This window comes from Microcebus murinus, chromosome 8 (genome assembly GCF_040939455.1).
Source record: "Microcebus murinus isolate Inina chromosome 8, M.murinus_Inina_mat1.0, whole genome shotgun sequence".
Lineage (NCBI taxonomy): Eukaryota > Metazoa > Chordata > Mammalia > Primates > Cheirogaleidae > Microcebus > Microcebus murinus.
The window spans coordinates 86,912,566-86,929,806 of record NC_134111.1 but is presented as its reverse complement, the minus strand read 5'-3'; the positions used below and the strand labels follow the sequence as shown (position 1 = coordinate 86,929,806).

The following is a 17,241-nucleotide window of genomic DNA, read 5'->3' as shown; positions in this document are numbered from 1 at the left end:
AAACTAGAAGGTAAGAAAATGGGTAGCTGCCTACTATAGACTGCTGATGTCAAGGGAGAGGATCATCATACTCTCTTGGTTTGACTATGCTACTATTAGGCCCCACAGAAAGTAACGACACCCATATTTTACTTTATAACAACAGGTGAAATAGCCAAGTTCTACCTAAGGATAAAACAATCTTACCAACTATCTATTGTTGATCACACTTTTGGCAACTGAACTGAATATATAGATAAACTGGAGAAAAGGGAAGGGCTTCCCCTCTCCCCACCCTGGACACAGATCTCTCAAAGAGAAGATCACTACCAGGCAGACAGCTTAAAATTTGGAGGGAGTACCCGAGGGAGTACTCTTTGGGCTTGCAAGAGTCCTTGATAAAAAGATTCCCAACCAGAAGAACAAAGGCAGGACAAGGAACAGAGAGACAAAATTTCTGGAGCTGGAAGCAAGAAAGGGAGGAGGGGGATAAGGAAAGACAAGTTAGAATCACAGGGCAGAGCTAGTTGCTAACAAGCAGGCAGTCTTGTTTTTTGACAGCTCTGCAGCAAGTCTGGTTTTGTGCCGTCACTGAAGAGCTTTGATTCGCCAAGTCCTAGATGGAGATACAGAGGGACAGCCACCATCAAAATGCTAGCAACGTGCTGGGACTCAAAGTCACATTCAATGTAAAAGGACAGTTTACACATCAAAAGTCCTATCTATAGGCATAAGGTTTTAGGTACAACACCTTATAATGTTTTTTAAAAGTATAGGAAAGGATGGCATTAGGAATCAGGAGACACAGTATGGCTAAGTAGAGAAATCTAGTATTTGAAAGAGACATGGGTTTGAATCCCTGTGATTCTGGGGGAAGCTCATCTCTTCCAATTTTAGTTTTTCTACCCACAAAATGGGGATAATAATACTTATTGTAACTTATTGGCCATCTAGGGTCCACTTGTCCTTGTTATTTTATCAAACTGCTTCAAATCCCCAACCCCATGGCCTGGGGAGAACCATGCTTTCCTAAGATGTGAACAAATTCTCAAGAATTTACCTTGTTTCCCCGAAAATTAGACAGGGTCTTTTATTTATTTTTCCTTAAGGAGACACCCTAGGGCTTATTTTCAGGGGATGTGTTATTTTCCCCCTCAAAGCCTCAGCTTGCAGCACGCACAGGATGGCCAGGACCTGACGGGGGAGCCGACCTTGTTGGTAGGGCTGCCCGCACTTTTCCAGTCGCCTCTGGGATAGTAGCTGTCATGATGGGGCAGAGGAGAAGGGCTGCTCATCTTCTTTACCGCTCCACAACGAAATGTGTGGGTTGTGCAGATACTCTGCGTAGCCACGCTCATCACTAGGTCTTATTTTGGGGTTAGGGCTTATATTGCGCAAATGCTTAGAAATCCTGCTAGAGCTTATTTTATGGGTAGGTCTTATTTTCGGAAAACACAGTACTCTCATGGTCTCTTCTGATTCTGGCTTCCTGTGTTCCCAGGTGCTTTCTCTGCTGTGTGTGAAGTAATGCCAGATGCCAAACTCTGCCTCTTCCAGCTTCCCCGAATATAGCACTTACACCTAGCATTTCCAGAGTGTCACTGACACTGAGTACTTGTGGCCATGAGTTGGAACATATGTAGAAGGCTGTGCAGTGTGTAAATTCACTCCCTTCCTCTTAGCTCTTTTCCTCAGCCCCTCCTCTCCTGAAGTAGCTCCAGCTTTTCTACTTCTATGATGCTACAGAATTACCCCCGCCTCTAAAGCCTCAGTACTGGCCAATTTCCAAGTCTGGAGACAGAGACTCATTCTCTATCCTAAGCACTTATCAAAGTATCTTCCCAATAAAAACAACTCTCTCTTTCAGAAAATTCTGGCACCAGCTGTTAAAGCTCTAACTTTTCTCTACTTTTTCACATGATTTTGCAGAACTGCTATGGATAAATAAAGAATATAATAACATGCTAGCACAATGTCTTGTATATAGTAGATACAAAATAAATAGTGGCTACCATACAATGTTTATGTCAACTAGGTTTAGTCCTGAAAAGATCATGTCTACGGCAACCTGGGAGACTCATCACTTCCAAAGGGAAGATCTTGGACTTGGACTGGCCAAGGTAATAGCAACATAAATCAAAAGCTAAGAAGGTCTCACTCTTCTTTCAAAAAACACAATAATCATGAGACAGAGTTTATTGACTTGTCACAGCAGTTATCTCTGTCCCCTTCCAAACCCATAGTCATAATATAAAGCTAACAGACAACAGCAAAGGCACAATGCTCTGGAAGTCTTTTTTGATCACCCCAATGCACGGAAGAGGGAAATTCTAAAGTACTGTTTCTACCAATCCTTATGGAACACTGTCATGTAGAATTTTAGATTTCCCTCTTCTATTTAGATGAAGTTTTGTTTTGGGAAAACACAAAAGTTTTTTCCCATATGCAAACCCTTAGCAGGGCAAAAAGCTCTTTCTCCATCTCAAAACACAAAACATACACACCCCACTTAAAAGACTGCAGACTACCATGATGATGAGGCTAGTCTTCCTTGGGAAATTCTCATGCGCTTGGCCTTGGACATTCCTGCTGACAAGATCTGGCCTGGTTGACTGTATGCTCTGAGGCTCAGCTGGTCACGATTGCCTTTTGGGCAATAGCACAATTGGTCTGGGTATCTTGCCAGGACTCCCAGACTCTAAGTAGTAAAGTACTTTAGACCTATGCTAGCCAGTAGTGTGTCTGGACATTTAAGAATTATTTTTTCCCCTAACATGCCAAGATGTTAGAAGAGAAAGTTCTGTGCACACATAAACACTCACATACATAAAAGGCAGCACACAGAAAGGCCTGACCTGTGGCAGCAATAATGAATGCAATACTGTATACACAAACTTGCAGGATTAACAACTGCCAGTCTCCACTGTTCAAAGGATAAATGAACAGGAACCTGAAAGCAATCGAGTGAATGAATGTTGTTCCCAGAAGCTGTTATGATATTAACCACAGCCTAAATGGAATTCTATGTAATATCTGATAAGAAAAAGTGGGGATGTGGTCGATCTGAGAAGGATCAAATTTAGGGGCAGCAGCAAGGTCTTTCTAGTACTACTATAACTGGGGCCCAAATTCTTGGGACTGTAACAAGAATTCCATCTCTGAAAATAGGAAGATATGACACGAAACGTTTTATTACAAGTTTACTCACAAGATCCCCCCAAACTTTAATTAAATGGAACTAAACGCCCCAAGGTTCTGACCCACAGTTTCCTTAACAGGGAGACATACATATTAGTTCTCTGTTTAGCAGATCTATGCTGAGTTTACCTTCAGGTGCACATAATGTCACCTCAGTGGCCCCCTAACAAGGGACAATCAGAAAGACTACCAGTAAAAGAAAATGCTGTATAATGCATCACAACAACAGGCTATACTGACTAATCCATATTTTAAATCAGTTAATTTAACTAAATACCTTCTCTTACATGCAAAGCCAATGGGATATCACTTACCTTCCTCAAAGCTGGCATCCTTCTGTCTCACTAAAACACGGAAGTTTTCAGCAGGATTTACGCTTCCAACCTAGAATATACCCACAGACAATAAACCTGCAGGTCACGTCTTTTTTTTTGGCAGCACCCCAGGCAATACAAGATGGCTTAATGTAGTAAATGTGCTCATATAAAACCAAAGACAAAGAGAAGGCTGTTTCTGTTCATTTTCATTTCCAGGGCTCTGTTAAAAGCTAGCAGATTCCAGCGGTCAAACAGCTGCCCTCTGTATTTTCACTCACTTTTCTTTAAGGAAGCTTATTTCTTTCTAGAGGGGTCAGAAAAGTATTACAATCTAAGCCACCAGCCAGCCTAGCATAAGGCTTTAGGAAATACAGACTACCCATACATCTTGACAGTCAACGAATTAGGAAGGAGAGGGTCCTGCAGTGTCGGGTCAGTTCGGAATACATTTGCCCCATTAAGATGACATGAGAAATAACAGACTGATGTTTGATTCACTGAAGTATCCTTTTTTGGAAGACTGATGCTGACCTTTTGGCATTGAAGTTTTGGTATAACATATAATATAAACATGCCCAAGTTTATAACACATTATCAAAAAATAAAAGCAGATTATATAAAAGATTTACTGCAGGCTAGGTGGGAAAATTTTAAAGATGAAACTCTCTGCCCTTTCTGATCATACCTATGCCTTTAATCTGCTGGTTCCAACCCTAACAGGGCCTAAGTACCACCCAGCTCATAGGAAAGAAAACAATGGGGTCCCAAAATGTTCCAGTTTGCTCTGGTATGGCAACCAGAAAAGCTCTCAGAACAAATAAAATCGTGATTGTTTTTCCTTTACTATATAAAAAATCTAAATGAAATCCAAATCATTTTTCAGACATTCAATTTTTTCTGGGAAAATTTCTATTTGAGGTGTGAATAAAGGAATGTCTTATGACTATCTTTCCTAGTGTATTTTGCTAATAAGGGACATTTTTTTTTTTTCTTGAAACGGGGTCTCACTTTGTTGCCCAGGCTGAAGTGCAATGCCATCATCACAGCTCACTGTAGCCTCAAACTCCTGGGCTCAAGCAATCCTCCTGCCTCAGCCTCCTGAGCAGCTGGAGCTACAGGCGCACACCACAACAACCAGCTAATTTTTTTGTCTTTTATAGAAACAAGGTCTCATTATTGTCCAGGCTGGTCTTGAACTTCTGGCCTCAAGCAATCCTCCCTCTTTGGCCTCTCAAAGTATTAGGATTACAGGCGTGACCCACCACACCTGGCCAATAAGGAACAATTTTTAAGATTCACTGACTGAAACTGATGCCACTTAAAACAAGGCAATATTTTCAAATTTCAAAAACCTTCTCATTAAATAAGATCTCAGGTGTCAAAAGATACTTAGTTTGGAGAAAACTTAAACTTGTGAATCCTGTTCTGAGGTTGTTTATATTACAAAAGAAATGGACCTATACTAACTTAAATTTTATGTATTAATACTGGGAGATTAAGACTCATATATTAACCCTCATTATCCTATCATTTTGACTAAATGGGAAGCTGCAAAATAAAGCCAACAACAAAATCTCTACAAAAACATCTCAACAGGCCGGGCGTGGTGGCTCACGCCTGTAATCCTAGCACTCTGGGAGGCCGAGGCAGGCGGATTGCTCGAGGTCAGGAGTTTGAAACCAGCCTGAGCAAGAGCGAGACCCCGTCTCTACTATAAAATAGAAAGAAATTAATTGGCCAACTAATATATATAGAAAAAATTAGCCGGGCATGGTGGCACATGCCTGTAATCCCAGCTACTCGGGAGGCTGAGGCAGCAGGATCGCTCGAGCCCAGGAGTTTGAGGTTGCCGTGAGCTAGGCTGACGCCATGGCACTCACTCTAGCATGGGCATCAAAGCAAGACTCTGTCTCAAAAAAAAAAAGAAAAAAAGAAAAAAAACATCTCAACACTGAGATGTTTCATGTTCATTAGATTATAGAGAGCTCTACATCCTATACATTATATAGGTTATTCTATCGGTAATTCATGACAATAATTACTTAAAGGAAGAAAAGAACTTCAGGATAGGCCTCCTTTATGGTTTATACAGAGAGAGGACCAGAGAAAGTGATTATGATCTTATTTCAAAGAGAGAAGAATGGACCAACAACAAATGATGCAATCTCCCCAAGCCCCAGCCTTCCTGAGAGGCGGGAAGCGCACTGCAAACGCTCTACCTACCCTGGTGACGCTGCCTTCTGCCAGGCTGGAGACACTAAAATGGGCTTCCCCTTCCTCAGTCTTGCATTTTTTAGCAGTGGGTCCATCTTCATGACTAGAAAAGAAAGAAATTGTGTTTTTCCTCTTAAAACAACACACAAAAAGAACTGCTGTTATAAAAAGTTTTAACTTATTTTCCAAGCATCAGAAATAAATAGCTGCACTTAGTCCTTTACAAACAGCCTGCCTCCCTTTCCCAGCGACAGGGGTCGTGACAGCCCGACTTGAAGCAGTCCTGGCTTTGTTTCACAGCAGTACAGACATCAGAATTAGCAGTCACGTCACAACCTCCTTGCAAAAGATGAAACTGCAAGCACACATAACGGAAACTTAACATTTAAGTAAGAAATCCATTTACGCTTCAGATATTATTTGCTAGTTGCTGTCTCAGAATTGATAGATATTGGCTTTCCATATACAAAGACCACCTTTGTGTCTAATAGCCCATCTTCTCCGTCGTGTATATGAGAACTTCATAAGCTTCTACTTACAACTGTCAAAACTTACTAGACAATCCTTAATTAAATATGCAAGAGCCTCCTCTGAGAGAAGTCTTAAACTACTAAAAAAAAAAAAAAAAAAACTTCAAAAAAACCTTTTAATTTGTTCTTTTATAAACCTAATTTTGTTTTGGGCGATATGCTAACAGAGTCCAAAAGCAGCTGTGTGCTAAGGGAAAGATGACTCTGAGAAAGTGTATCAAACATCTTGCCTCAAGGAACATGCTGGCTTTAACAGCCTGCCTTAAAGTCAAGAGGAGGTGAAGTTAATTGCAAAGGAGAAGAAAATCAAATCCAAAGACTAGGTCCATAATCTCCCTTAAAATGCAGAACATAAAGATTTTTCTCCCAGAGAAACAATAAGCAATCTGGAACAAAAGCAGCAGTCAAGAAATGGCCGAATGATAAGAGAAATTAGTAACCAATATCTAGTATTTATTTTTTAATAAATTATTTTAATTGACTAATAAAAATTGTGTGTTTATCATGTACAATATGTTTTAAAATATATATACTTGTGGAGTGGCTAAATCGAGCTAATTAATATATATATTACCTCACATACTTATCATTTTTTATAGTGACAACAGTTAAAATCTCTCTTACTGACTTTCAAGACTAGTATTTCTAAATGTGTTGTTTTTTTGTTCAAAACCCCAACATCCAGACAACAAGGCTTGGAGAAGAGGTTATCTTAAAAATGAAGACATAGCTGGCTTCCTCAATGGTATTTCAATAATGAATCTTCTCTTCCAGGCAGGTAAAAGAACTAAAGTAATCATCACAGCGGTACATATACAAATTAAAAGTTTTATTACTTGACATCTTTCCTATTCACCACTAACCTTTTTCCCTTTGGAAAGTAGAGAAGAGGTAAGTAGAAGACAGAAGGATGGGGGCCAGGAAACATCAAAAGGGGTAAGTCATCCAGAGTTCTTTCCTTGCAAGTAGAATAAAAAATAAACACACAAAGCCTTCATGGCAAAAATGGAAGAAAAATGCACAAACCCAAGGAAGAATGAAATAAGATTAGAAGTTGAGTCTGTTGAAAAGAAAAAAGGTCCCAGCCATCCATTTTGGTTAGATTTTGCTAGTTCTTCCCAAGAGACAGGCAACAACATGGTACTGCTGAAGATTTAGAGATGAAAGACCCAGATGTTAGTCTCAATTTTGCCACTGACTAGCCCTGGAATCTTACACCTTGAAGATATTCGCTGTATATTAACTTTTGTATATCTATAGTTTAGAGTCTAGTAAGTTACTATCCTTCCTGAGCTTCAGTTTGCTCCTTAGGAGAACACTATGATGAAATACCATACTGTTCTTTTCCAAATATACAAATGAACTTATATAATAGCATTAAGAAGTATTATACAAAGTACTATGCTCTGTTCTGCTGGAATACATGTTTGAATCATATGAAGAATTTTTTTTTTAATTTCGGCATATAAGAATTTCTTAAGCCCTTCAAAATAAGATTCTAGGAAAGAAGGGATAAAGAGACATACACACTAATTCTCCAGAACCAGGTGGATAAAAACAGCCCCAGAAATAAGCAAAAACTAGTGAAAATTTAATATGATTCATATTCTCCAGGTCAAATCATTTAACAGCATTAGTAATTGTGCACATGTTTAACTCATGATGTCTATGTGAAGTGGGAAAGGGTAAAGACTCTCATCCCTAAATTATCTATGAATATATAACTTCTATTCTTAGATTTCTATATAAGCTCTAAAAATTTCTCCATACAAGATCATAGTAGACAAATCTAAACAGCTGCAGTATTTGAATGGTAGGGACACAAGTAATTTGTTCTTTGTTTTTCTCATTTTCTTTCACAAATAGGTATAAATTTTGTAATTCACTTGTTCAGCCTAACATTTACTCAATACTTATTATATGTCAGCCACGAAGCTAGAGTCTAAACTCTAGATATACCAAAATTAATATTAATACATAATCAACACCTCCAAGAAGTTCAGCCAAATATAAAAATGAATACCTAAACAGGCAATGAACAAAATACTGTGATAGGCAGCATATCCCTTTTGGAAGATAGCAAGTAGCTGTATTAGGCTTGAGCATGAGGTACAAGCTAGGAAACAGTGAGAGATGGAGCTAGAAAAGTTTAAATTATGAGGCATGAAAAATGTAAGGAAAGAAAATGGTTTTCTCTAGGTAGCTGGATTATGGACAGATGCTTCTTTTCTTTCTGCTTATCTGGGTTTTCTCATTTGTTCAACAGAGTTTGATCTTATGCTGAAGATAATAGGAATCCACTAAAGCAAGGGATTTTAACCAGGAATCCAAAGATAATATCAAAGAATCTGTGAACCACCTCAAATTATATTCAAAACTTGGTATGTTAGGGCATTTTTCTGGGGAGAGGGTCCATAGCTTTTGTATCAAACAGGTTCATCACACACACACAAAATTAGGAATCACTACTTTAAAAGAATTTTAAGCAAAGGAGTGATGTGACCAGATTTGTTTTTTGAAAAGTCACTTGGGTAGTAGAATGGATTGGAAAGGGATAAGACTGGAATGAGGGGAATCAGTGAAGAGGTTAGCTCGGTGAATCAGGCTAAAATGAGAAGGCCTATATAAAAGCAATGGCAGTGGGCAATGTCAATAACAGCTGAGATTTCTTTTTTTTTTTTTTTTTTTTTTTTTTGAGACAGAGTCTCGCTTTGCTGCCCAGGCTAGAGTGAGTGCCGTGGCGTCAGCCTAGCTCACAGCAACCTCAAACTCCTGGGCTCGAGTGATCCTTCTGCCTCAGCCTCCCGAGTAGCTGGGACTACAGGCATGTGCCACCATGCCCGGCTAATTTTTTTTTATATATATATCAGTTGGCCAATTAAGTTTCTTTCTATTTATAGTAGAGACGGGGTCTCGCTCTTGCTCAGACTGGTTTTGAACTCCTGACCTTGAGCAATCCGCCCGCCTCGGCCTCCCAAGAGCTAGGATTACAGGCGTGAGCCACAGCGCCCGGCCTGAGATTTCTTTTTAATGCTTACCAGGTGCTAGTCACTATGCTTAGCACATTTAAGTCATCTATCTCAGTTAAACTTTGTAACAGCCCTATGAGTTAGCTATTACCAGTGTCCTTTTACAGATAAGCAAACCAAGGCCCCAAAGAGTTCGATCCCTTGTCTAAAGCATGCAGTTAGTAAGGGGTCAAAACTCACCTTGTACTCTTAACCATTTTCCTATCCAGCCTCCGGAAAGGCAGGTATTTGGTATTGCCACTTGATACTGAGTGACTTGCCAATTTCAGCTGTTATTAAGGGGAAATGCTTGGGTTTAGATCCAAATCTGACTCCAAAATCAATGCTATTAGCCACTATACTAACCTGAAGCAAAAAGGATGGATTTGAGATAACTTTAATACAAGTTGGTAAGCCAATTACATATGGAATGTAAAATGAATATGAATGACTCCTAGGAAATTAGGCATCATTCACTTAAATAAAGAATGATTGCATAAAGAAGGGTTTGAAAAGAGTGTGGAAGGAGAAAGAAGATGACAAAGACATTTCTGAACTTGAAGGACCTACAGACATTTAAGCTATTCAGTGGATAGGATGGAAATCTTGGCCACAGATAGATATTTAGTAGTTTCTGAAGCCCTATATATGAAGTAATAAAAGATCTTGCCTTTACACTGCTAAGGCAAAATGTCATTATGATTAAGAGTGCAAACTCTGGAGTCAGACTGCTTGCATTCAAATCCTTACTTCAACATTTACCGACTGTGACACTGGGCAAGTTCCTTATTTTCTCTAATCCTCAGTCTCCTCAGTTTTAAGATGGGTGGGGGTCAATAAAAGAACCTCCTTCATAGGCTGGCCAAGTGAATCCAAGTGGGTAACACATGTAAAGCTCTCAGCATTGTACTTGTGTTCAGTAAACGTTAGCTATTTCTGAGGACAAATCCTACAGAATACCAACACTCAATGTTGGGGTAATAAAAGCAGCCCCCAGAGGAATCTGAGAGGAAGTCGTCAAAGACTTAGAAAACAAAGTCTAGAGAAGCAAAAGTTAAGGAAGGTACATGAGTTCCAAGAGAGAAAGAATTGGTCAGGTGCAGTGGCTCACGCCTGTAATCCTAGCACTCTGGGAGGCCAAGGTGGGTGGATTGCTCAAGGTCAGGAGTTCGAAACCAGCCTGAGCAAGAGCAAGACTCCATCTCTACTATAAATAGAAAGAAACTAATTGGCCAACTAATATATATAGAAAAAATTAGCCGGGCATGGTGGCGCATGCCTGTAGTCCCAGCTACTCGGGAGGCTGAGGCAGTAGAATTGCTGGAGCCCAGGAGTTTAAGGTTGCTGTGAGCTAGGCTGACGCCACGGCACTCACTCTAGCCTGGGCAACAAAGTGAGACTCTGTCTCCAAAAAAAAAAAAAAATTAAAAAAAAATAAATAAATACATAAAAAAGAGAGAGAAAGAATCATTGACAATGTGAAGTCCTACAAAGAAGTCAGGAAAGAAAAGGCCTGCAAAGCTGAAGTGAACCAAGTGGTTAGTGTCTTTTGGAAGACTAGTTTCAAGGAAGTGGTGGGGGTAGAAGCCCAAGAGAATGACAGCTAAGAAAGGAAGCAGTGTAGACTGTTCTTCCAATAACCTGGCTTCTGGAAGGAAAGATAATAATTATAAAACTAGTAACAGGTAGTAATTAGAGGGAGGAAGCTGGGGGGCACTATTTTATTTTGTTTTAGATGAATGAGATGTTAACATGAGGAAAGAAAGAAGCTGGTAGAGAGGGAGAAGCTGGAAATATAGAAAGAAAAAAAATTCTTAGTGGACTAAGGTATTAGATAAAACAGAAAAAGGGATCCCAGGGCATAGGGAAGGGATTCACTGTAGACAGAATGAGGTGCCCTATTTCACTGAGAGAGAAAAGAAGGAAGTAAAGGCACATGCAAAAACATACATTTTTGGATAAGACTGGCCTGAAAATTGAGGAGTTCCCACTTATGGGCCTCTATTTTCTCTATGAAATCATCACCAACACCATCATCGTCCTTGTTATCACTAATGTGCCAGGGACGTGACTAGACCTTTTAAAATCATTGTGCTGGGTGCTAGGGATACAACAGCGAACAGCATATCATATGGCTCAATTTACCCCCATGACAGCCCTACAGGACAGACATGCCTACTATCCCTATTTTACCCATGAGGAAGCTGAGGCTTAGAGAAGATAAGCAATCCATGCCTAATCAAGCTGCAGAGCAAGAGGACCAACTCACACTGGCTGACTCTGGAGTCTTAAGTCTTAACCATTAACCAAGTGAGGCTGTCTGCTGAGATTATGTAGGGAGGAGTCTTAGGAGACTTGAAAGAGCAGAAAACTTTAGCTTATCTGCATAGAGACAAACGGAATTCAAGATCATGTCTGCATCAGTTGTGCAAGCAGGATTAGACCCTAGGTGTCCTATTTCTCGTGCAAGTTCCCTGTCCAAGAGATGATATTTTTATTTCAAGGATGTACATCAATATTAAAGGAAGCAGTGCTTTTTTTTTTTTTTTTTTTTGAGACAGAGTCTCACTTTGTTGCCCAGGCTAGAGTGAGTGCCATGGCGTCAGCCTAGCTCACAGCAAGCTCAAACTCCTGGGCTCGAGCGATCCTTCTGTCTCAGCCTCCCAAGTAGCTGGGACTACAGGCATGTGCCACCATGCCCGGCTAATTTTTTTTATATATATATCAGTTGGCCAATTAAGTTTCTTTCTATTTATAGTAGAGACGAGGTCTCGCTCTTGCTCAGGCTGGTTTTTTTTTTTTTTTTTTTTTTTTTTTTGAGACAGAGTCTCGCTTTCTTGCCTAGGCTAGAGTGAGTGCCGTGGCGTCAGCCTAGCTCACAGCAACCTCAATCTCCTGGGCTCAAGCAATCCTGCTGTCTCAGCCTCCCGAGTTGCTGGGACTACAGGCACGAGCCACCATGCCCGGCTAATTTTTTATATATATATATTAGTTGGCCAATTAATTTCTTTCTATTTTTATAGTAGAGACGGGGTCTCGCTCAGGCTGGTTTTGAACTCCTGACCTTGAGCAATCCGCCCGCCTCGGCCTCCTAGAGAGCTAGGATTACAGGCATGAGCCACCACGCCCGGCCAGGAAGCAGTGCTTTTATATGATAAGGGTAATATTTAGTATATTTGGGGACAATATCAAATAGTGCTCTTATCTGCTTGAAATGAAGAGATCACCTCTAACACTAGATATTCAACAGGCTCAAGATAAACATCAGACCTTCTCAAATGTTCATTTTTATTGATGATACTATTTTAGGTTTTGACTACCACCTTTCCTCTAGTATATTCATGTGTCACATAAGTCAATGATAAACTGCATATACAACAGTGGTGCTGTAAGATTATAATGGAGCTGAAATACTCCCATACCCTAATGACACTGCAGTCATCATGACATCACAGTGCAGTGCATTACCTTTCCTTTTTTTTTTCTATCTTTAGATATGTTTAGATACAAAAATACCACTCTGTTACAATTAAGCATGTACGGTATTCAGTACAGTAACATGTTGTACAGGCTTGTAACCTGGGTGTGTAGTGGGCTATAAAATCTAGGTTTGTATAAGTACATTCACTGTGATGTTCACATGATGATGAAATTGCCTAATGATGCAATTCTTAGAATGTATCCCATTGTTAAGTGAAGTATATCTATAGCTCAAAATGCTTTAATATCTGTGATTTCATTGCTATAATATCTCTTGAGAGGAGGCTGCTTTTCAATGGAGAAGATCTCATAAAGGTAAAATTGTTTAATCAAAATCAGATCAAGAATGGCAAAATACTAATGAAAAATAGTGATTTTCTGCTCAGGATTCTTGTCTTAAGACTATGAAACTTCCTCAGCAGACTTCAGCCAACTCCTCAATCTTCCCCTCATCCCTCCACTGAAAATAAGTACCCTGAATACAGGGATGATTAATCCACACAAAAATACTGCTAATTGTTAGCAGGTTTTCTTTTTTTTCCTTCCAGGAACTACCTCTAAAACTGATTGGAGCCCTTATCGTAGAGATTTGAGGGTTTTAAGAACCTTGCAGAAGAATGACTTGAAGCATTCTTCTTGCATACAGGAGGCCCTCAAATATTTGTTAAATGCATCATTTCTACCGTTCTTAAAAACTGAGATTTCTGAGAAGAAAGGGGGTAGAACAGGAGTGTGAGTAGGTGTGTGTAAGTGAGATAATTCTCAGGCCCCAGGCAGATAACTTGGCTGTGTTGCAAAACATTATGGGAGGAATGAACAAGAGCCCAGCACACCCAAGCTTCCAGAAGAGTAAGAGGCAGGACTAGAGCCCAAGGTGCAATCCACAGCAGGGATCAAATCATAGAACAACAGCCTTCTGAATCTGTGTGGTGTGTTTTTTTAATCAGCTAATTTACATTTTAATCAAAGAGAGGAGGGTGAAATGGTCCATTTCTTTCCCACATCACCAGAAGGTAATCAAGATCATGAACTAGAGTTTTAATATGTACAGAGCGAATAGCAGGGTGATTGCAGTGAGCCTGGAGCAAGGTATCACGGGAAGAAAAGGCCAAAGACTTTTATTGAATTGTTCTAAAACACTAATCCAGAGGCATGCAGGCAGATGAGGACAGCAGAGAAGAGAAAGTGGATTTTTAGGGACACTCTTCCTATGTCCCTAAAGAACAAGGCATGGTAGACTAAAAAGGAATATAAACCTCTCCAGGATGTGTCAGGAATACACATGATACAATCTGTCAAGTACATTTTTTAGAATTCTGACAAAGCTCAGAGTGTTAACCTCTAGAAAGCCACAGAAAACACAAATATTTCTCTTCAAGTTAGACAACAATTCTCTAAATCAATGATTATAGAAACTTGTGAAGGTTTCTGGAAATTACTCAGTACTCTTCCACTGGGGTATTTATAAATAATAAACTTTGTTAATAAAGATATAGCTGTGGTGAGGAAATAAAAAAAAAAAAACAGAGAAAGAGAAAGCAAAGCAAAGCAAAGCAAAGCAAAGAATCATGATCTAACACCAGATCTCAAAATACAGCTAAAGAAATATATAGATTATTCTGGTGTGAGAAAAAAGTCACCCATAACCAGTTGACCTACAGCTAGTAAAATCAATGTTACATATCCAAATAATTCTGGATAATCAAGAACAGTATCTTCTGGGTTATTTTTATTTTTGTTTTGAATGGACATGGCTACAGATTGTGTTTAGAATCTGATGAGGGAAAATACATAATAGCCACTTAAAGCTTGATTTAAGGATTACATGAAAAGCATTCTGCAATCCTTAAACTACAATTATCTCCCAAATGGCATAACCAACTATATCACTGATACCTAATAAAACAGCTAAAAAAGGCTACATTTTTCATTCTCCTTTTCCTCAAAAAATCTCATTGATAGTCCTGACATCTAACCTCCCAACCAAAAAAAAAAACTATGACCTTCAATACTCTCCTCTCATCCTTAGCATCTTACTTCAAAAAGGGTAAAATTTAGCCTTAGATATTAAAAAACTTGGCTTAGCCTTCCTATATATAATTCACCAAGAATCTGACGCTGATCAAAATGTCAGCAACCCAGTAAGTAGCTCTAAATTCCAGGTCAACAGCAAGGATAAAATATGACCATAGTGGACAGATAGAAGAAATCAATATTTTAATGCAAGGGCCAAATGGCATGAGTTTCTTCCTCTCTCTCTTGTGATTCCATAGATCCGTGAGCAACACCCTGATTTCAGAGCCATGCCAAAACTACTACTAATCTTACATATTCCAATGTTCAATGCAACTCTGTTGAGTACTTACTTGTCTTGGAAAATATCCTGAGCAGTTACTTGATCCTTTTTCTTGATGGCTTCAGTCAGAGGGAAAAGGGTCTTTATTTTAGAGAGAGGAATCTGACAGTTTGCTGTCACCTCAGTGGGGGGATCCAGCATATTCAAAACGTGCTGCTGAATTGGGGGCAGAGGCTCCTGCGGATGCAAAGCTCTGTGCAGCAGACACTGTTGGGAAAGGTATAAGGATTTTAAAACACAGATGGAGACATCGCATATGGCTTCTTTATGTTTTCTGATCAAGGCTCCTCCATCTTCAGTTTGGAAAGTCTAAGTGATTCATATCGTATGTACCAGACACCAAAGAGGGTTGGCCTAGAACCACCTTTATAACCAAGACATTGGCAATGCCTAATACCGATTGTGAAAACACACCCAAGCCTAGCAGCAATATCTTCTGTAGACTACTTGGAAAGGAGCTTCACCTTATAAAAAGAAGCTGTTGTTTTAATCCAAGCTGTTGTTTGGGGAATACGCAAGGTCCCCTAAGAAACCTAATTCCAAGAGCTTCTGACAATCTGGGGTTATAACTCTTTTATTACAATCCTTTTACTTCCTTTAATCATACTGTGCTTTCTCTCTCACTTAATGTTAGAAAATGAAACGGTGTGTGGTGGACGAAACAGGTGGCTAAAGGGGGGCTGCTTGTGCTCAGTGAGTCCCAGGAAGAAGTCTGTGAAGAGCTGAGAACACTGAGTTGCTTCAAACGTCCCAAGAGTGCCCAGGAGTACCGAGTGTGCACTTTTCTCCACGAGTCTATCACCTCCCCCCCTCCCCACTGCTACTGCCTCATCACCTCTCCTCTGGCTACCGCAATCACCAACCATCTGGCCTCTGAGCTTCTCCTTCCACTGTCCCACTATACTTTAGGGGTCTGAGAATGAGCCCCTCACCATACCCTGGGAAGTCCCTCTTGACGTGGCCCTGCTTGCCTCACTGAGAGCATCGCTGGCCACTCCCCTCTCCCCAACCACCTTGCTCACTCACATGCCAAGCTCGTCCTGCTTTCAGGTCCTGAGCTTAATGCCCTCTGCCTCTTCTGTCTTTCCCTACACCTTGACAGAGTTGGCTCATTTTTGTCATTCTGGTCTCTGCTCACACATCATCTCCTCAGAGAGGCTTCCTTGACAGTGTATATGAAGTAGCCTCTCCACCCTATCCTACCACCCGATCTTTCTTAATTATTTCTCTAATTTTATATGTTTTTACAGCCTTTATTATTACTTTATCATTACCTAAAATTATCTCATCTGTTTTTTAATTTACTTTTTATTAAATCTAGGCCTCCTCCTAGAAGGTAGAGATCTTGTCTTCTTTACTATTGAATTCCAAACACCAAAAATAGGGCCTGGCACATAAGCACCTGACAGACACTGGTTGAAGGAATAAAATGCTCTTTCCCAGAGCTCTAGTTGTTGACCGAGGGGTCAAGAAGCGGCACCAAGAGTGGGGCCAAGATCAAGGCCAGGGCAGGTTTCCCATTGCCCATGAGAGTGGAGATCTACACAATAAGCCACTTCCATCCAATCACCTACGCAGCCTTGACTCTACTGAGCCAGGCCTTGGCAGTACTTACATCTGCCTGGAAAAGCAAATGCCCTAAAAGGAGTGTAGAAAGGTAAGCACTTAAGAAACAGAAAAAAATAAAAGAGGAAGAAGAAATGAAATGAAACTCTCAGTACATTGATATTTTCTTTCCATTGATAAATTCCAAAATTAGCTAGGAGAATAAGGATTCAATTACTCTCACTCTTAAACAACTTATACATTAGTAATTCTGAAGAAAAAACAAGCTTGGCATAGTGGTGTGTGCCTACAATCCCAATTACTTGGGAGGCTGTGGTGGGAGAATCACTTGAGCCCAAGATTTCGGGCCAGCCTGGACAATATAGTGAGACCCCGTCTCTAAAAAAAGAAAACAAAACAGGGAGCTGAATGAATAGCTACCGTAATTTTAAAATACTGTTTAGTATCACAAAGTATATGATTTAAACTATCCCATGGATTCTTTTTCTACACTGAAGAAAATGTGAGCTAGAAGTTTCCATTCTAAAAAAAAAAAATAGGCCAGGTATGGTGGCTCATGCCTATAATCCTAGCACTCTGAGAGGCCAAGGTGG

General features: G+C 39.9%; 1 protein-coding gene and 1 long non-coding RNA gene across 2 annotated transcripts in view; one reads left to right on the top strand and one right to left on the bottom strand.

Moving 5' to 3' along the window:
- The window catches only part of LOC105882614 (uncharacterized), a 30,184-nt gene extending 28,615 nt beyond the window's left edge, over positions 1–1,569 (top strand). The window contains exon 3 of the long non-coding RNA XR_012920618.1: positions 1,481–1,569. This is a non-coding gene — a long non-coding RNA (uncharacterized LOC105882614). The remainder of the gene's footprint in view (positions 1–1,480) is intronic.
- Positions 1–17,241, bottom strand: part of XRCC5 (X-ray repair cross complementing 5) — an 89,522-nt gene that overhangs the window by 34,322 nt on the left and 37,959 nt on the right. Inside the window, exons 14-16 of the mRNA XM_076005923.1 lie at positions 15,093–15,289; positions 5,718–5,811; positions 3,492–3,561 (exon numbers count right to left, since the gene is read on the bottom strand). Of these exons, the coding sequence (XP_075862038.1) occupies positions 3,492–3,561; positions 5,718–5,811; positions 15,093–15,289 (361 nt within the window). The remainder of the gene's footprint in view (positions 1–3,491; positions 3,562–5,717; positions 5,812–15,092; positions 15,290–17,241) is intronic.